General features: G+C 42.9%; 2 protein-coding genes across 2 annotated transcripts in view; both read right to left on the bottom strand.

Annotated features, from left to right (window-relative positions):
- The window catches only part of PBK (PDZ binding kinase), a 60,070-nt gene extending 46,005 nt beyond the window's left edge, over positions 1-14,065 (bottom strand). The window contains exons 1-2 of the mRNA XM_067039973.1: positions 13,861-14,065; positions 13,672-13,718 (exon numbers count right to left, since the gene is read on the bottom strand). The gene's annotated coding sequence lies outside the window, so the exon portion shown is untranslated. The remainder of the gene's footprint in view (positions 1-13,671; positions 13,719-13,860) is intronic.
- Positions 14,066-17,629: 3,564 nt separating this feature from the next.
- The window catches only part of SCARA5 (scavenger receptor class A member 5), a 121,036-nt gene continuing 117,865 nt past the window's right edge, over positions 17,630-20,800 (bottom strand). The window contains exon 9 of the mRNA XM_059071348.2: positions 17,630-20,054. Within this exon, the coding sequence (XP_058927331.1) occupies positions 19,918-20,054 (137 nt within the window). The 3' untranslated portion in view covers positions 17,630-19,917. The remainder of the gene's footprint in view (positions 20,055-20,800) is intronic.

Consider the following 20,800-nt stretch of genomic DNA (forward strand, 5'->3'; position numbering starts at 1 on the left):
AAAGCCCAGGGAGGAGACTTTTTGCCAGAATTATTATTTATTTCAAAACATTTTACATTCTGAGGAAGAGGAAAAAGGACATTTACATTATTTGGTGTGGAGGTTATTTTGCTTTACCCAAGTTATTCCTCATATTCCAAATAATTTGTGGGATGAGGGGATTACTTGCTAGCTCATGTGAAAAGCAGAAAAGGAAGAGGAGAATACCTGTCATAGTTCTCTGGGGAAGCAACATGGAATTAAAATTGGAAAAGGAGGCACCAGTGACACATTCCATTTACCTGCAGTAAACACTGTGTAGAGGATGTCTTGACCACAGAATCCACAATGCCAGAAATGAATGCTGACTCCTTTTCTCAAATGTGACATGTTTTCTGCAGAATTTGATTCTGATCTTTGTTATGACTGCTCCTGGTCACTCAGTTACTGGAAACCTACAATGCCAGTTCTTTGCTAAGTGTCTTTGGTAAGGCCTTTGCTAGTGTTTAATCACAGTAAGAAGGTTCCAGAGACTTTATTAGCTGTATAAAGAATTATAGAGATATTAGCCTAAGTTGGAGGAAGCCCAGAGCAGCTGTGCTGCTGCTCTTCAAGGGCAGGAGAATTTCTCAGAGATACATCATGCGAACAGAAAAGTAGCCTGGGATTTAACCCTTAAATTATGTTAACAATGAACATAAGTGTTCCTCGTTTTACAAAACAGCTGTATTCCTGAAAATTGTTGTGTAAATCTCACATCTCATACCTACTCTTACTTCCCCTTTCAATACGTTGTAATTTCCAGAATGCTTAATCTCCATTTATGGCTGAATGTCAATATACATACTGTTATCTTTCAATTCCTCTACTTCTCCAAGTTTCTTTGACAAGTACTTGAATATAAAAAACATAGGGCTTCCCTGGTGGCGCAGTGGTTGAGGGTCCGCCTGCCGATGCAGGGGACACGGGTTCGTGCCCCGGTCCGGGAAGATCCCACATGCCGCGGAGCGGCTGGGCCCGTGAGCCATGGCCGCTGGGCCTGCGCGTCCGGACCCTGTGCTCTGCAACGGGAGAGGCCACGGCAGTGAGAGGCCCGCGTACCACACACACACACACAAAAGTAAATATACTCTGATAGCTATGTATTTAGGAGGTGTTTATTAAATGTTTTGGTAAAGTGAATATTCGCTCAGTATATTTTGATTTTTACATATTGATAGGAATTAAGTCTAGGATTGATCCCAAATGTATGACTAGGGAAGGGGTGCCTTGCAAAAACAAGGGAGCCCACTAAGTTTGCCATTTTTATTTGTTTAGCTTGCAAATTTCGATGTTTCCCAAATGCCAATTTTCCAATCAGTCTGTAACAAAGCTTCCACAGGACTACCATTAAAAGAGTAAAAAGGGGGAATAAATGACATATTAGAAGGCTAAATGCATTCAGTTTCAAAGATTATCCTTCATAATCCTGAGATTATGACCTCCTTTCCTTATTTATGCTCAAATGCCCTCTCAGATCTGAAATGGTGATGGTTTGTATAGATGGTTTTTCAAAGATGTCCTTATATGGCAAATATTAAAAGGAGGCAACTACAACAGCCTCCCAATCGTTTTTGGAAATTAACTGATCAGTGAAACTCAGAAGTATGGAATCCGCTGGTTTACTTAACCTTCTAAAATGCCTCATGCACTGGCATGAGGTACTGGGAGTGCTTTGGCTATGCATAGTGTATGGAAGGAGACAAATATGCTCTTCCTTTTGAAATTAAAAATAAAAATATTCCACTGTTGAAATGGGTGCCATCAATGTATTTTCCACTAATCATTAAATATCATCCTTTTCAAATTAATCCAATTTTCCATTTATTCCAGTGCTTGATTAGCCAACAACAGTGCTTCTCAAAGTAAATTTTGTGAGAGCACTAGTTCCCTGTGTAACAGTTTTCCATGCTGCATGACAAATTACCACAATCTTAGCAGCTTTAAACAGCAAACATTTAGATTTCCACCTCTAGGATGACAGTGTGGAGAGCTCTGCAGTCTCCAGCAAAACAAGCATAACTAGTGAAAATTATTTCTTAAATCCTAATATTTAAAGTCTCTGGAAATCGTCCTTAGGGTATAGAGCAAATGAAGCAATACTTATTCAAGAAAACCTAGTAAAACTTGGTGAGAACAGCGAGAGTCTGTAGCATTTGAACCATGACTCATCCCCTCCCTCCCTCCTCCCAGCTCAATGGGACATAAACTCTATTCCAGGCAGGTGACACCAAGAACACAGGGCTCCCCCTTCTCCCATCTCTCACTTACAGGATATGGTATCTTCCTGGCAGAGGCAGGCCATTGGAAGTTCTCATTCAGCCCCAGCTACGCGTTGGTAAGGAGGTTGAGAAATCGGAAACCTCATAGACGGCTGGTAGAAATACTGCCTTGGAAAACAGTTTGGCAGTTCCTCAAAAGTTTAATCATACAGTTACCATATGACCCAGCAATTCCACTCTTGTACATATAACCAGGAGAAATGAAAACATATGCCCACCAAAAAGCTTGCACACAAACATTCGTAGCAGCATTATTCATAAGAGCCAAGAGGTAGAAAAAACAAACACTTATCAACTGATAGCCAAATGTGGTATACCCACCCAATGGCATATTATTCAGCAATTTTTAAAAAATGAAATACTCATACATGCCACAACATGGATAAACCTTGAAAACATTGGGCTAAGTGAAAGAAGTCACAAGAGACCACATATTGTATGACTCCATTTATATGAAATGTCTAGAATAGACAAATTTATAGAGACAGAAAGGAGGTTAGCGGTAGCCTAGGGGTGAGGGAATAGAAGAATGGTGGTGACTGCTAAAAAATATAGGCTTGCTTTTGGGAGTACTGAAAATATTATGAAACTGATTATGGTGATGGTTTCACAATGCTGTGAAGAGAATAAAAACCAACGAATGGTATGCTTTAAGTGGGCAAATTGTATTGCATGTGAATAAAAGTGTTAACAGAAAAAATCTACTTGACCCAACATTTATTAGCTCACGTTTTCTGTGGATCAGGAGTCTAGGCATGGCTTAACTGCGTGGTTTGCTTAGGATCTCACGAAGCTACAATGAAGGTGGTGGGCAGGGCTGCGATCATATCTGAGGTTGGGATCCCCATCTAAGTTAACTGGTTGTTGGCTGCATTCATGTCCTTGCCATTGTAGGACTGAGGTCCTCAGCTCCTACAGGCTACCTACCATTCTTGCACATGGCCCTCTCCACAACATGGCAGTTCGCTTCTTCAATGTCATTTACAAGCTTTGGTGATTTTGAATAAATGAGCTAACCTATGTTCCACCTTCATTTGAACCTGGTAACAACAACAACAGCAACAATAATAATAGCAGCTGTTTACCATCGTTGTTGTAAAGATCAAATAATATGCCTGGCTCCTCATATCAGTCAACAAATCATAGCTGATACACTATTAATAAGCACAGGATGGTAACAGATGTGGCATAAAGAAAGAGTTCTATGGTTTAAAAAAAAAGTTGGGGGCTTCCCTGGTGGCGCAGTGGTTGAGAGTCCGCCTGCCGATGCAGGGGACACGGGTTCATGCCCCGGTCCGGGAAGATCCCACATGCCGCGGAGCGGCTGGGCCCGTGAGCCATGGCCGCTGAGCCTGCGCGTCCAGAGCCTGTGCTCCGCATTGGGAGAGGCCACAAGAGTGAGAGGCCCGCGTACCGCAAAAAAAAAAAAAAAAAAAAAAAAAGTTGGGAGGATCTAACTTCTAGAATGATGTAGTAAAGAAAAAATCTACTCCTCCAAAAAGCAATGAGAACACCAGTAAAAATTATCCAAATCAACATTTTTATAACTCTGGAAATTAAAAGTTTGCAACGATCCAATGAATGTTTATTAAAAGGAGGAGGAGAAAGAGGAGAGAAGAAGCAACTGAACCTCAGTAAGAAGAATGAACTTTGTGGTGTTTTAACTTGTCCTATCCCATCTCCCCCTCCTCAGCTCCATGGTAGCCAACAACAACGATGGTAGGCATGAATTGGCAGGGGAGAAACATGTTTGAGGTCCCTTAAAAAGCCCCATCCCCAGAGAACTGTCACTATTTGACCTGACTGGCAGTTCCTTGGAAACAGCCACTTGCAGGGCTTGTCTTTATCTGATCTGACTCAGAGTTTTCTCAGTGTCAACAGCCATTTCCCTGGGGCATTTGTTGAAAATAATTAGTGGCAATGGTTTAACATCACAGCTACCTAAGGCAGCACTAACAGTTGGAGCAAGGAAGAAGCTGCCCAAAAACATAAAAGGAAAAGCTGCGGAATAAAATATCCATAGGGGGCCTTGAAAAGCTCTGACACATTCCTGGGAATCTAGAAGGCCACATACATGAACAGGGCTGTGCACTTTCCCAGGAAAGTCCTGAGAAGGCTATAATCTTTCACCTCTGGCTGACCTCGAAGCTCCATGCAAGCAGGAAGTGAAGGCCAAGGCAGTGTTACAAACTGCCCGTCAGAGCACTGAAGGCATTTTCCAACACACACAGAGCCTCTAGACAGAGGCTGGGAGACTTCAAGGTATTTAAGGAAATCTCTATTTGATCATTTGATGAACCCTAAACTAATCTAGCAGAGACTTCAATGGCAACACATTGAGTATAGACTTTACAGAATTCACTTAGGAAAGTCACTGTACAAACAGTAAAAATAACAATAACAACAGCAACGGCAAAAAAGCCCAGGGGAGGGGGATCCAATTTTCAGAGTCACTGTATTACACAATTTAAATATCCAAGTGTCCACAAAAAATTGTGAGACATGCAAAGAAACAGGAGAGTATGACCCATACACAAGGAAAAAATAGCAGTCAACAGTAACTATCCCTGAGAAATACCAAATGTTGGAATTATTGGACAAAGGACTTAAAAGCTGTTACAAATATTTTTAGTGAGCTAAAGGCAACTATGTTTAAAGAACCAAAGGAGAGTATGAGAACCATGTCTTGCCAAATAGCAAACGTTAATAAAAGGATAGAAAATATAAAAAAGAATGACCACAACATTGTAAATCAACTACAATAATAAAAGAAAAGAAAATAGAATAAAAAAGAATAAAACAAAGTAAGAGAGCCAACATGCTCTTCAAGAAATACCAAAAGGAGTCCTTCAGGTGGAATGAAAGGGTACTAGGCCGTAACTTGAATACATATAAAGAAATAAAGAGCGCCAGGAAAGATAACTACATAGGTAAGTATAAAAAGGCAGTATAGATATTGCTTTTGTTCATAAGTCTCTTTTTCTTCTACCTGATTTAAAAGGCAACTGCATAAACAATCACTGTAAATCCGTGTTGATGGGCACATGATGTATAAAGACATAATTTGTACGATGATAATAACAGTACAAAGGAGAGTGGAGGAAATGGAGCTCGTGGGCTCTAGAGCGCCTCTGTAGTTGTGGTGCACGGGCTTAGTTGCTCCGTGGCATGTGGGACCTTCCCGGACCAGGGCTCGAACCCATGTCCCCTGCATTTGCAGGTGGATTCTCAACCACTGTGCCACCAGGGAAGTCCTGGATTTTTGTTTTAATTTGGGGAGATAATGGCCTTAATAAAATTAAACAAATTTCTTTATTTCTCAGAGCCTTGAATAAGCTTTGAGATATGCTGGTCTACCTCATTCTAATGAGTAATACATCCTATCTTGGAGTCAAATTTGGATACACTTCTGGTCAATTTTGTGTCAGAAGCGGTCTGTGTACAATACGGCACATTTTGCTGTCAAAATTTCTGTAGTTTCTTTAACACTATTGTTGGGTTTCTGACTTTTTTCCCTTGCAGCTCCGCCCACATAGCTACTAAAAACATATTTTCCAAAGAGGAACACATTATTTCTTCCATGGTTTCCTACTTCTCCTGGGTTTCTTTCAAGTGGCATAAATAGGAAGGCGAAGAGTGGACAGTATAAAATTCTTGATGATGAGAATAACCCAGAGACAATTCTTAACAACTTTTCATTTTTCTATTATAAAACAAGTGTCTCCAATGTTAGCTACCAAGGTGCTATGTGTACATAAAACACTTCTCTACAGCTTGTTGCTATCAGCCACCTAAACTTTTTGCCCTCTCCAGTTCAAACCATTCTGTAAAAAACATGTAAATGACTTTTAAAAACAAAGCTACAATGTTATTTCAAGTCAATTACTTGGTTTTACATCTTAGGTCATCTTATCTTTTCATTCTATGCTCTCTCCCAAGGCAGTCTTATCTTTCCCCATGGCTTTAGTACTGTCTAATTTATGGTTAAGTGCTAACAGCTTCTAATTCTATATTGCTAGCCATTGGGTTGGCCAAAAAGTGCCTTCGGTTTTTAAGTAAAAAATAAAAGACACATTTTTCATTTTCACCAAGAAGTTTATTGAACAACGTATTCACCCTTCTGTTCCACACAACCTTCTGCCATATTTTAGGCAACTTCATAATTCCACCTTCCCAAAACTTTTTAGCTTTTAGAGCAGAAAATTGTTCCAGGTGCCTTTTACAGTCTTCCAGGGAATTGATATTTTTTTCCATGAAGAGAATTTTGTAAAGACCGAAATAAATGGAAATCTGAAGTTGCAATGTCTGGTGAATATGGCGGATGAATCAGAACGTCCCAGCCAAGCTGTAACAGTTTTTGCCTGGTCATCAAAGAAACATGTGGCTTTGCGTTATCCTGAGGGAAGATTACCCATTTTCTGTTGACTAATTCTGGACACTTTTCGTCGAGTGCTGCTTTCAGTTGGTCTAATTGGGAGCAGTACTTGTTGGCATTAATCGTTTGGTTTTCTGGAAGGAGCTCATAATAGAGGACTCCCTTCCAGTCCCATCATATACACAACATCACCTTCTTTGGATGAAGACCGGCCTTTGGTGTGGTTGGTGGTGGTTCATTTCATTTGCCCCACGATCTCTTTCATTCCCCATAATTGTACAGTATCCACTTGTCATCGCCCGTCACAATTTGTTTTAAAACCGGAACGTTTCCATTACGTTTAAGTAGAGAATCGCATGTGGAAATACGGTCAAGAAGGTTTCTCTTGCTTAACTTATGTGGAACCCAAACATCAACGCGATTCACATACCCACGCTGGTGCCAATGATTTTCAACGCTTGATTTGGATATTTGCAGGATGTCGGCTATCTCCCGCATGGTATAACGCTGATTGTTCTCAAAAAAAAAAAAAAAAATTGATTGTTCTCAATTAATGTCTCTATTTGATCGCTGTCAGCTTCAACTGGTCTGCCCAACCCCGTGGAGCATCGTCCAGTGAGAAATCTCCAGCATAAAACTTCACAGACCACTTTTGACACGTTCAATCAGTCACAGCACCTTCTCCATTCACGACACAAATCTGTGTTTGCGTTTCAGTTGCGTTTTTACCTTTCTTGAAATAATAAAGCATAGTATGCCAAAAATGTTGCTTTTTTTCTTCCATCTTCAATATTTAAATGGCTATTCAAAAATTCGTCAATTTTGATGTCTTTTTTTTGAATGCACGATGATATGAGAGCTGTCACAATACAGTCTAACAAAATTGTTTCCAATGAAGTTAAAGACAACTAAGTGCTACTAGAGCCATCTGAAGGAGAAAACCGAATGAAACTTTTGGCCCACCCAATAAATACTTAACTATTGCACTGGCTTCCTGATTCCTCTGCCTGAATATCTCAAAAGAACCTCAGGGCTTCCCTGGTGGCGCAGTGGTTGAGAGTCCGCCTGCCGATGCAGGGGACGCGGGTTCGTGCCCCGGTCTGGGAGGATCCCACATGCCGCGGAGTGGCTGGGCCCGTGGGCCATGGCCTCTGAGCATGCGCGTCCGGAGCCTGTGCTCTGCAACAGGAGAGGCCACAACAGTGAGAGGCCTGCGTATCGCAAAAAAAAAAAAAAAAAAAAAAAAAAAAAAAAAAAGAACCTCAAATTCCACATGCGTCAAACTGAATCTATGTGTTCCTCCCACCTCCACTGCCTGCCACGTCCAAAGAATCACTCCTGCTCTGATGTTTTTCTACTGATGCTTCCAGAAACCTCTCCTCCACCTTCTACCTCAAACCAATCAACTCCTATCGATTCCACCTTCTTCATATATCTAGAATTTGGCCCTCTGTCTCCATTTCTAATGCCACTCCCTTTCTCCACAACACTGTTACCTCTCCTGGATCACCACAATTGCCTTTTACCTCTTACCTTAGATTGTTTTTGTCAAACACATCTATTACATTTTTGTACCACTAATTGATTGATTGATTTATTATTGTCGTTATTATTATTATTATTTTCTTGGCCGTGCCATGCAGCGTGTGGGATCTTAGTTCCCTGACCAGGGATCGAACCCGCGCTCCTTGCACTGGAAGCTCGGAGTCTCAACCACTGGACTGCCAGGGAAGTCCCCATACCGCTAATTTAATTGTGCATTATTATTTCAATATGTGACTTTGGGGAGGGGCACAAAAATTCAGACCATCACACCAGCAGCTGTGTCACTTTAGGCAATTTACCTAACCTGGCTGTGCCTCAGTGTCTTCCCCTACATAATGGAGATGATAATAACAGCCTTAACATCACAGAGCAATTACAAAAGCCAAATCAGATAACGCATAAAGTTGCCTTAAATTACGTCATACTATGCAAATGTCAGGGTTTATTTTTATTGATGACGATCATCATGATGATTAATCACTGATTAGCCACGAATCATTGGCTTAAGGAAGCATATGGTTATTCAAGCAGATTATCCTTGATTGATTAAACAGGTTTAAAACCACAGAATAATCAGTCATTTACTAGGATGGTGGTTCTCAAATTTGAGTGCGTTTTAGAATCATCTGGAATGCTTACTGAAACACAGACTTCAAGACCCCCTTCTTCAGGGTTTCTGATTCAGAAAGTCTAGATTGGGGTCTGGAAATCTGCATTTGTAACAAGTCCCCAGGAGACACTGATTTTGTTGGTCCAGAGACCACAATTTGTGAACCACCTGTCCTGTTCTAAGAGGATAGGAAATTTTCATTCTTGTTACAAATTTTGGTACGTGCCCTGAGGGAAAACGGCAGGGAGATAGGAAAGCATTTTTTTAAAAAGAACCTGTCCTAGTCCAAGGGGATCCCAGAAATCTCTGTGAAGGAAGGAGCGTTTGAGCTGAAATCTGATGCACGGGCAGCAGTTAATCAACGTAACAGGGCGGCAGGTGGAAAGAACTGCTAGCCCCAAAGGAAGAGCACGTCGAGGACTCTGAGGCCTGATGGAATCTGGTGCTTCTGGCGGAGCAAAAGGCCGGTGTGCTAGAGTACGGGAGGTGGAGCTGGGGCGTCAATGGAGGCACCAGGGTGAGGCTGAGGAGAGAGGAACAACCAGACCATGTGGATTTTGAATTTCATCCTTGGTAGTCAAATATTCCCCGTACTCCTAAAACCTGGTAATGCCCGGTAGAGTCTCCGTCCTGGTAATTTTACTTTTTCAAAAATGTCATGTAAGTGAAATCCTATAGTATAGTAATATATATTATGTATATATATATATATATATATATAATATATATGATATAGTAAACTTTTGCGTCTGGCTTCTTTCACTTAGAATATAACGCATTTGAGTTTCATCTGTGTTGTCACGTACAGAGATAGTTCCTTTCTTTTTATTCCTAAGTGCTATTGCCTTGTATGTACCCCAGTTTTGTTTATCCACTCACCCGCTGAAGGACATCTGGGTTTCCAGTTTTGGATATTTATGAATAATGGTGCTAGAAAGATCCACGCACAGTAAACATAGGTTTTCATTTCTCTCGAGTTGCTGGCTTGGATAAGTATATAATTAATAAAAAACCGCTGAACTATTTTCCAAAATGGCTGTGCCGCTTTGCATTCCCACTGGGGAAGTTATGAAAGCACCAGTTACACCGTATCTTCATCACGACTTGGTATTGTCTGTTTGTTCGTTTTGAATTTTGCCCATTCTAGTGGGTGCATAGTGGTGTGGGTTCAACAGTGCTGAATGTCTTCTCCTGTACGTATTTTACATATGCATATTGTCTTTGCTGAAGTGTCCCTTGAAATCTTTTGTCTAATTTTTAATCAGGTTGTTTGTTTTCTTCTTGGTGAGTTGGTCATATTGTATTTGATAGGATTTGGTGAAATCTTGGTGACAAGGTCCCCCTTGGAGATATAAGCTTAGGGTTCAGAGATGTCTGGTCTGCAGATAGACATTTGTGAGTCAGGGGCATATAGATGCAGTCCTTGGACTATAGATCGTGCAAGGAGTGCTCACACAACTGACTCTGGAGAAATTCCAGCACCTGAATGGCCAGGGAAAAGGGGGAGCTCCCAAAGGAGACTAAACATAAGAAACCATAGAGGGTGAGGGAAACTAGAAAAGTGTAGTGTGAAGGAAACCAGACGAGCTTGTTCTAAAGGAAAGATGGTGGACAGCAGAGCTGAATGCTGGCGAGTGGGCAGGTGTAACAAAGACTACAAAAGGCCCATTTTGTTTACCAACTAAAGGAAAACTGTTTCTCTACTCACGACGCTTCTGAGCCCAAATGTGTGGGCTGTCCACACCAAACATTTCTCCAGTTCTCTGTGGGTATCACCTGGTGTCTCACAATTTAATTCAATTCAGACACTAACTACCTGGAGTTAGTGCAGACCCCACGGGTTAGGGGCTCAATCTCCCAAGATGCCAGTCTCAAGTCTGGGCCTCCTGTACTCCTGACCGATCAGCTATACATCAAGCGTTCCCAGGACTCCCCTCCTGCAGGTTGGCAATTTGTTAGAACGGCTCACAGAACTCAAGGAAGCACTTTACTTACTATTACTGGATAATGATGAAGGATAGAACTCAGGAACAGGCAAATGCAAGCGATGCACAGGGCAGGGTATGGTAAGAGGCAAGGGCTCCCATGCTCCCTCCAGGCACCTCCTTATGCTCATCAACCCAGCAGCTCTCCCAATCCCGTCGTTTAAGCACTGACATATACACACTACTAACTGTAAAATGGATAGCTAGTGGGAAACAGCCGCATAGCCCAGGGAGATCAGCTCGGTGCTTTGTGACCACCTAGAGGGGTGGGATAGGGAGGATGGGAGGGAGGGAGACGCAAGAGGGAAGAGACATGGGAACATGTGTATATGTGTAAACGATTCACTTTGTTATAAAGCAGAAACTAACACACCATTGTAAAGCAATTATACTCCAATAAAGATGTAAAAAAATAAAATACAATGTTTAACTCAGAAAAAAAAAAGATTTTTATGGAGGTTCCATTATGTTGCATGACATTAAATCATTGGCCATTGGTGGTTAACTCAATCCCCATCTCCTCCCAGAGATCAGGGTAGAGCTGAAAGTTTCAACTCTCTAATGGAATGACTGGTTCCTTTGGTAACCAACCCCCATCCTCTGAAAGTCACCTCTTTAGCATAAACTCAGGTAAGGTGGAAAGGGACTTACTATGAGTACCAAAAGATGTCCCCTCTCATCTTTAGCACTCAGGAAATTACAAGGGCTTTAGGAGCTCTGTCCCAGGAACCAGCGACCAAGGCCAAATGTACACATTTCACAGTGTCACACCAACACCGAAGTCACTGGTAAGCTTAGGATTATGTCAGTGTCCCTCAAGGGGTCGGTGTCAGTGGCAAGAAGGAAATGGAGTCAGCAGTCATCTCTTCTGATTTGGCTTTAAAGAGGAGACACATAGGGTAGTAACTGGAAGTAGATCGAGGAAATTATGTTCTTAAGCCCTGTCAGAATTGTAGAATTTCTAAACGAAGACTTGACTCTCTTCATTCACTTACTCAACATTTATGAGGTCCTGCTATGTGCTGAGGAAACACAGCTGAGTATGATCAAGGTCCTAGATTGCAAACAACCAGCTCTGGACAGCTGGCCTGTGTCTGCGGGTCTGCCTCCATGGGGTCCACGGATCAACCAACTATGTATAAAACGTATTCCCCCCCAAAATCCAGAAAATTTCAAAAAGCAAAATTTGAATTTGTCTGAACCATGACTACTGTTGACCCTTGAACAACATAGGTTTGAGCTGGGCGGGTCCACTTATACACTGATTTGTTTTCAATAAACACTACAGTACTACACAATCCAAGGTTGGTTGAATTTGCGGATGTGGAACTTCGGATATGGGTAGCTGACTGTCAAGTTCACCTCTAATTTTCAACTTCAAGGGTTGGCACCCCTAACCCCAGAGTGGTTCAAGGGTCAGCTGCATTTACATAGCATTTACATTGTGTTAGGTGTTATAGGTAATCTAGAGATGATTTAAAGTACATGGGAGGACGTGTGTAGGTTACATGCAAATCCCACACCATTTAATATAAGGGACTTGAGCATCCACGGATCTTGGTATCCATGGGAGATCCTGGAACCAATCCCCCCCACATACCGAGGGTCGACTGTATACAGTTCCTGAGCAGAACAGACAGTTCTGTGTGTGACATTAAGAGACACCTTACTAGCATTTTTCTTCTGTTTGTGAAACCTATACAGGTTTTGAGGTCATAAAAAATCGGAGCTGGAAGGGAACTGAGAGATCATCTAACAGCCCTCTCATCTTACAAACGTAGGAATTTGGGTCCCAGAGAGGTTAAGTAGCTTGCCCAAGGACGCACATCTAATGAAGTGGAAGATTCAGGAATAAAGCCCTTATCTTCCGCTTCCCAATTCAGGGAATTTTCCACTACTCCAGGCCAGATCATACATACAAGTGTCAATTTCTGCACTTCTAATTTCATAGAGCTGAACCATTACTTTAAATATTAATGTTAATGAATTCCATGAGTCAGCGCTTATTTTCATATTGTGTCAATTAATTGTGGTTTGGGGGTAATTCACTCCAAGGCCCTGGATTATAAAATGCAGCGTCAGCTGTTTTTTCAAGGTAATTCATTCCAAAACTTGGACCAAGGACACCTAATGTAGTTCAGAGTTAGCTGAATTTGTCTGTAAGTGTCCTTGAATTAAAAATCAAGAGTCCTGTTCGTTTCCCCCATACCATGGCTATAGAGAGTAATTGTGGCTTTGGGCTGGGGTGGAGGGGGGTTCCATGGAACCTGGGGAAGTGGGTGCTCTGGGGAATGTAAGGGTCAGGCTTGAGGTAACCCCGCTGTAACCTGGTGGGTGCTGGGCTGCTGCGATTGTTTTGGGAGATGGCCTTTCTTTGTAATTGCAGCCAGAGATGACAGTTGGAAGAGCTAATGTGATTTCTAACCCAGACTTCCCTTCAGCAATCTGGACCGGGCTCTTACCATCTGGAAAATATCAATTTCATTTGGAAACCAAGAACACCATCTACCTCATCTAGAACTAGTTACTTCCCCAGCCAGGAGCACAAGGAGGTCAAGGAGAAACAGGAAAAAAAAAAAAAAAAAAAATCATTCCGTTGTACAAAACAGCCATTTTGATGCCCAAGGCATTTAGTAATCAGATGAATCTTCCGGCACCTCTGCCCTCCAACCTGATCTCTTGAGCTCATCAGAGGAGGCCGACCAGACGCTCATTGCTCTATCTAAGCAGCGTGGCCTTGGGCAAGTGATGTCATCATTAAACGTAAGAGCTGGAAAGCCTGTCTGAGCTCAGGTAGTCTATTGTTACAGACCAGGAAGCCAGATTTAGAGAAATGAAACATCTTATATTACTTACATTTGTGGAGGTGCCCGCCTTCTCTCTTTGCCCTCAGGCTTCCTCACCTGTAAAATAAGGAGGTTGAACAAGATGACCTCTAATACCCTCTCCACCTCTGGCATTCAATGCCCTGAAAGTTCCCGAGAGCCCTGCTACCCCGCAGGTGGAGTGGCCAAGCAAGTCTTGGGCATTACCCGGGAAACAGACCTGTGGAATCTCGGGTCCCAACCCGACCTACTGAATGAGAACCCGCATCTGAACAAAATCCCCAGGCGATTCATATGCACGTTAGAATCGTCTTTAGAAATCTGGTTGATTTTGGCCTTAGTTTGCGTTCTTTCCCTAAGGCTTTCAAGCCTCGTTCTCTCATTAGCCTGCAGGTGTCACCAGAGAGCCAGCAGTGATCTTAACTGGAGAGGCGGGAACTGTCTAGAGTTTTTATTCCCCTTTCTTTTGTGTATTCTACCCTCCTGCCCTTCAAGTTCCCGTACACTCTTTGGCCTGTTATCCAGTAAGCTGGAGAAGTGGGCTGCAAAGTGTATTTTGCAGCTGTTCACACTACAGATGCTTCAGTGTCTGCCCTCCAGAAAAGAACTGGACCTAGGGGACCTCATGTTTCATGAGCAGACTCCCATGGAGTGATTTTTTTTTTTAAAACCCCAGTTCTGTGTTTCCTTGACAATTCAGGCAAATCTGTAGCTGATACTCTAACAATGTAATACTACAATGAAGTATACTTTATTTTGGTCCCAGAATGTATTTATTAAGGTATTTGTATTGTATTATACTATCTATCAATTCTTACAATTTTAAATTATAATGACAATCTTTCCAGTAAACCAAAGACTGAAGTCTTCCGTGTTCTTATGTAAACGTTATTATTCATATAACCCTTTAGATCTTTTAAAAAACACTTTTAATTTAACATATTTTTTAAAAATCCTTGTAACATAAGGTGTGTAGGATATTTCAATTATAGATGATGATCTTGAGGCTGGAGTTTCATCTCGTACATTGTGGAAATAAGACTTGGATCCAGGTCTTCTGATTCCATATTCTATAATCTTTCTACTGTACCAAATGGCCTCCCCTAACTGTAATCAAATTTCTGCTCAATGAATGATATCAAACTACAGTTGCTCATCACTGAGGTGTTTAATTGGGGGGATGTAACATTTTTACCTACTGATTTGTTTGTTTTTTTTTTTGGCCGTGCGGCATGTGGGATCTTTGTTCCCCACCAAGGATGGAACCCATGCGCCCTGCAGTGGAATTGCGGAGTCCTAACCACTCCACGGCCAGGGAATTCCCCTACTGATATTTTTCTGAGCTGTGTTAATTCACCAGCAATAACTGATTAGACAATGGAATTTCCAAAGATCTCCTTATGTCTGTGGTTGGGAAGCTGCTACTGGGAAAAACGTACTTTAGAAATAATAATATCCCAAGTACTGTGGGATGGGGTAACAAAGCCAATACCCCCTTGTCCCCTCAACCATCCTTCTACCCAGCCCCCAACACAAGTTCTCTTCCTTCTCTCTCTAGTTTAGAAAGGAGAGGTTTTTTCTTCCTGCCTCTTTCTATTCCTTCTTTTCTCCGATACTAAGCACCTAGTATTTATCAGACCTTCGAGCAGCTGCTGATGACACAGTGGAGAAACGGTTCCTGCCCTCATGAAGTGGACCGTCTATTGAGGGAATCAGAGAACAAACAAATAGGAGTAGTGATGTGAAAAGGAAAGAGCAGGGTACCATGAGAGTTGATAATAAAGAGACACACCCTAGAGTGGGGCTCAGGGAAGACTCCCCCAGCAGCACTGATATTTAGGTGGAGAGCTGAAAGACGGCAACAGTAAGAAGTGGCAGTGTGGCCGTGGAAGGAGGAGCTCTCTCCGCAGAGGAAATGGCACACGTGTCGGGGCTGTCCAGTAGACTGGGATGAAGGTGCAGGAGAGGGCTGTGGGATAAGATGAGGTCAGAGAGATGGCCTGGGTTCAGATAGTCAAGGGCTTCATGGGTCCAAACACAGTACTCCCTGCTCCAGAATTACCGGTGATGAGTCCACCTGTTTACATATTTCAGTGGGAGCATCCTGCTACTATTCATATCTTTCGAGGCTTTAAAATATACATTGGGGGAATTCCCTGGCGGTCCAGTGGTTAGGACCCTGCCCTTCCACTGCAGGGGGCACGGGTTCAATTCCGGGTCGGGGAACTAAGATCCTGCATGCCGTGCGGTGCAGCCAAAAAATAAAATTAAATTAAATTAACATTGGGATATAATATTTCATTTTTTTAAACATCAGAATTAAGAGTGTACCTAAAAGTGATCAGACATCGGAATGAGAGACTGCATGTTTGCATCTCTTTCTGTCTCATAGTTATTCATTTGTGCATTTAACTCATACTAATTCTAATAGCTTGTTCGTATTCTAAGTTTTCTGTGTGTATATGACCATGTTTTCTATGTATATCACCTGCAAATGCTTAGTTTTGTTTCTTCCTTTCCAATCCTCACACTTTTATTAATTTTTTTCTTTTCTTATTGTGCAGACAAGATGTCTGGCACATTGCTGAAAGGTAGCAGAGATGGCTGGCATTTTTAATCTTGTTTCTGATGTTTGAAAGTAAAGTTGCTGATATTTACATGTAAGTATCTTTGTTACATGTCTTGTAAGTATATTTGTTTATGAGGAATTCCTGTCTATCCTTATTTGCAAAGAGTTTTTATTATTAATGAATATTGAATTTTCATTTATTGAGATAACCTTTTACTTTTTCCCCTTTAACCTGTTAATGATTTACATTAGTAGATTTTCTAATGTTAAACAAAGTTTGCATTCCTAGAATAAATCCAACGTGGCATGCTGGACAATGCTTTTTATACTTTGCTGGATTCTGTTTGCTAATACGATGTTTAGGGTTTTTGCGCCTATGTTGATGGCTGAGATTGGCCTATAATTTTTCCTTTTTTCATGTGTTTTTTATTCTTTTGTTATGGAGGTCATTCACGTTTCATATAATGAGTTTCATAAAATTATCTTTTTCTATAATCAGAAATATTTGTGTAAGATTTCCACATTCTGTTCTTTGAATGTTTGGTACAGCTTATCTGTTCAACCACCTGCAGATTCTATTGCTTTAAATGTCATTGCAATATACACTAGTATCTATAAAATAGATAACTAATGAGAACCTACTGTATAGCACAGGGAACTCTATTCAATGCTCTGTAGTGACCTAAATGGGAAGGAAATCCAAAAAAGAGTGGATCTATGTATACATATAACTGATTCACTTTGCTGTACAGCAGAAGCTAACACAACCTTGTAAAGCAACTATACTCCAATAAAAAAATAAATTTAAAAATAAAAAAATAAATGTCATTGCACTATTTCAAGTTCTTGGTGCCATTTTGGCATTTAAAAATTACCTGTGATTTCACCTCAATTTTCATCTAAATTTCATCTAAGTTTTCAAAAAATTCATAGCCATAAAGTTGTTTATAATACTTTTTCTTTTTTCTTTTTTTTTTTTTTCTGTACGCGGGCCTCTCACTGTTGTGGCCTCTCCTGTTGCAGAGCACAGGCTCCGGACGCGCAGGCTCCGCAGCACGTGGGATCTTCCAAGACCGGGGCACGAACCGGTGTCCCCTGCATTGGCAGGTGGACTCTCAACCACTATGCCACCAGGGAAGCCCCTTTAATGACTATGAAAGCAATTCTCTTACAAGCTGGGCCGTGATTATTGTTCTGCTGCTTGGGACCCTTTCCTTAGGTTACCGAATAGGGCTTAAGAGATTATGTGCCACCATGTTCTTGGTCTAGACTGAGGTTATTGTCCTCTGGAAGTATTAAGACAGCTTCTCATAAGCCACCCATTCTACCAATTCCCGCTGAAAAATTATCAGACGATCCAATTTTCACCCGTCCTCCCCACGCTCACTGGGTTTTCATGAGGAAGAATATGAGGCGAAGCTTGCTAGCAACATGTTTTTAGCTTTATTGAAATTCTTATAAAAGGTCTGATGTATTTAGGCCTGGCCTAATTTCCTTTAGTCCCTGAAATACAGGTCCATGGTCATCTTATTTCCATGTCCTCTTAAGTAGGAATGTAAACTAGTAGACTTTTATTTTAAGGTTCAAACACTTATCACCGTTGTTTGTCTTTGATGTAAAGCAAGACTTGTATTTTCCCGAATGAAAAGACCAAGTAAGAAAGTTATGTGGGTCTTCATTGGTAGGATAACTGGATTCTTTGCCAGGACGGACTTGGGGATTTATATCGTTCAACGTGACATCTTTCCACCTTGAGTATTTTCTTTTTTAAGGCAAACTTTGTGGTGTGCTGAGCTATTTATAGTAAAGAGTGCTGTGTCATATATGCATACATATATTGGCTCTGGGAAAGATGCATGAGTACATGCGTGTTATGTAAACATAGCAATTAGTCAGAAGGAGAGTCTCCGATCATTAGGACATTAATGAATAACAAGCATATGGTAAGCAAAGAACAACCCATAGCACATATTGGTTTAGCTGTCAGCCAGGAACTTTGCTGGTCTTACGCCCAGAGGGTCTCAGCTGTCCCCTTCCCCAGGCAAGCGGTGCTCACCAGGTAGGACAGGTGATTGTGTATCCGAGGCCCGACTGAGTTTGTGGCTCCCTCGAGGGAGGAGGGTCTGCGCTCACTTGCTACCATGTAGGTCCCCAGGCCTAGAACACGCATATGGCCCAGTCTGACCTCCTCCTCGTGTCAAAAGCAGAATACGATCTCCCCATCACTAGGAAAGGGGTGCAGACTGAGGACTGGCAAAGGCCCACGGCCTCTTCTTCCCCCAGAGATTGTAGGGAATCCTCATTTCCTTTCAATCTTTTTTTCTTTCTGTTAATATTTATTTATTTGGCTGCACTGGGTCTCAGTTGAGGCAGGTGGGCTCCTTAGTTGAGGCTCGCGGCCTCCTTAGTTGTGGCTTGCCAGCTCCTTAGTTGTGGCACCTGGGCTCCTTAGTTGTGGCACCTGGGCTCCTTAGTTGCGGCATGCGTGTGGGATCTAGTTCCCTGACGAGGGATCGAACCCGGGCCCCCTGCATTGGGAGCACAGAGTCTTAACCACTGCGCCACCAGGAAAGTCCCCTCCTTTCACTCTTACAGGCTCCATCAGGACATGTGTTCTCCTGACCACAGGATGACACCCAAAGAGGCCTGGAAGGTTCAATATCATCACCTCCAAACAGCTCTGAGACACAGGTGACATAGCTTTAACCCCGACTGCCAGAAAACTGAGGGCTGATCTTGGTTTAACCCAAACAGGCCCCATGTCACCCTCCAAATCAGCCTTCCTCCTGTGTGGACGGTTGCCCTGGAAGCCAGTCCTGTCTGACCTTGAACTCACACCCTGTGGGGTTTGGAGTAGGTAACCTACTAGTCACACCCGGCCTGCACCCAAGCTCCTTGCTCGAGCCTGACGAAGACACAGGGAAGTTCAGGTAGCAACAGTGGTCTCAGTCATTCTCGATCTGACTAATGGGCCAGGTGAAGGGGTCAGCTGAATGCTACCTGGAGGTGACGCGGTACCCACACTAACATGACTTATAGGAATGCTGCAAAGTGATAAATGAATTTAGCACCCAAGATACTATGCAACAGCATGCATGGCAGTCACTCAATAAATGTTCCTTTCACTCCTCTTCTCTGAATCCAGACTGGTTCCTGCAGGAGACTTGCATTTCCCTCTGGCTCCTACAGCTGGCCTCTCCTCTATGTCACTTCCCCCAACTAACAAACGCTGTGCAGAGGCAGAGAAGATGAATCACTCAGTATTGTCTCTGGCTGGTCCAAACTCTTGGCCTGAGGTTTGGGAATGATCTGCAGAGTAAACGATCTGGGATGCCTCCCTCCCATCTTCACGGATGCCTTTGTGGCCAACATTTATCTGTAACTCACAGACCACAGAGAACATGGATACGGAGGCCTGATACATGGTGTTTAGAAGACTCAACAAAATGGCAATCCAGTTGACCAGGGCTCCATGCAGGAACCCTGATGGAAGGGAGAGACAGGCAGTAGATCCCAGAGTTGTGCTTTGGAAAAGATGTCCAAGGGGAGGAGGATGACAGGCCACCATGGGTCCTGGGATGGGAATCCGGGGGTCTGGGGGTGCTGGGCGGGGAGGCATGGTCAGGGGAGCCCCGAGCGATGCCCCCACCCCAGGAATGCAGGAAGGAGGCTTGGCAGCTGGGTCCGGACCTTGGGCTGTGCCCACTGTCAGTGTCTCTTGCATGTCACTCCAGCATCCTCAGCGTGTCCGCAGTTTGTCACCCCCCATTTGGAGAAGCTGCAGCGGAAGATGCTCTCCTCCGTGCCCTTGCAGGCGACATCATCCATCCAAATCCTCCCTGTGCCTGTGGAGACAAGTCAACACGATTTCTTAGCGGAGATGCAGGAGGGCAGGACAGACAGGAACACTGCTGTCTGTCCTTGACCCGGCTGTCCCGAGGTCTGCCGTCAGTTCTCAAATCTAGTGGTTCCCATCTGCCTTCTCCATTCCACCAGGACCAAATACTTCTTTTCTAGGCTCAGTTTCTTGAGGGCAGAAGAAGAATAATTGACAGTGGAGATGGTGGTATTTACTGAGTAGCCCCTATGTGTCAGCATGTTACACATATGATCTTCGCCCATTCTCACCATGGTGCTGTGAGATAGCCATGAATAAACCCTTTTCCTAGATGGGAAAACTGAGGTTCAGTTGGCAACTGGTGCAAGGTTGCTCAGCTTGTAAGTGGCGGAGTCTGAACTCAAGCCCAAGTCTTACTGCCTCCCAGGCCACGCTTTATACGAGACACTTCATAGCTTTTTTTTTTTTTTTTTTTTTGCGGTATGCGGGCCTCTCACTGTTGTGGCCTCTCCCGTTGCGGAGCACAGGCTCCGGACGCGCAGGCCTAGCGGCCATGGCTCAAGGACTTAGTTGCTCCGCAGCATGTGGGATCTTCCCGGACCGGGGCACGAACCCGTGTCTCCTGCATCGGCAGGCGGATTCTCAACCACTGCGCCACCAGGGAAGCCCTACTTCATAGCTTTTGAGATATGATATCTTGCGGCATTTGTCGATGGATATTCAGACAGGCCTAATCAGAAGGACAATGTCAGA

This window comes from Kogia breviceps, chromosome 8 (assembly GCF_026419965.1).
Source record: "Kogia breviceps isolate mKogBre1 chromosome 8, mKogBre1 haplotype 1, whole genome shotgun sequence".
In the NCBI taxonomy this organism is placed as follows: domain Eukaryota; kingdom Metazoa; phylum Chordata; class Mammalia; order Artiodactyla; family Physeteridae; genus Kogia; species Kogia breviceps.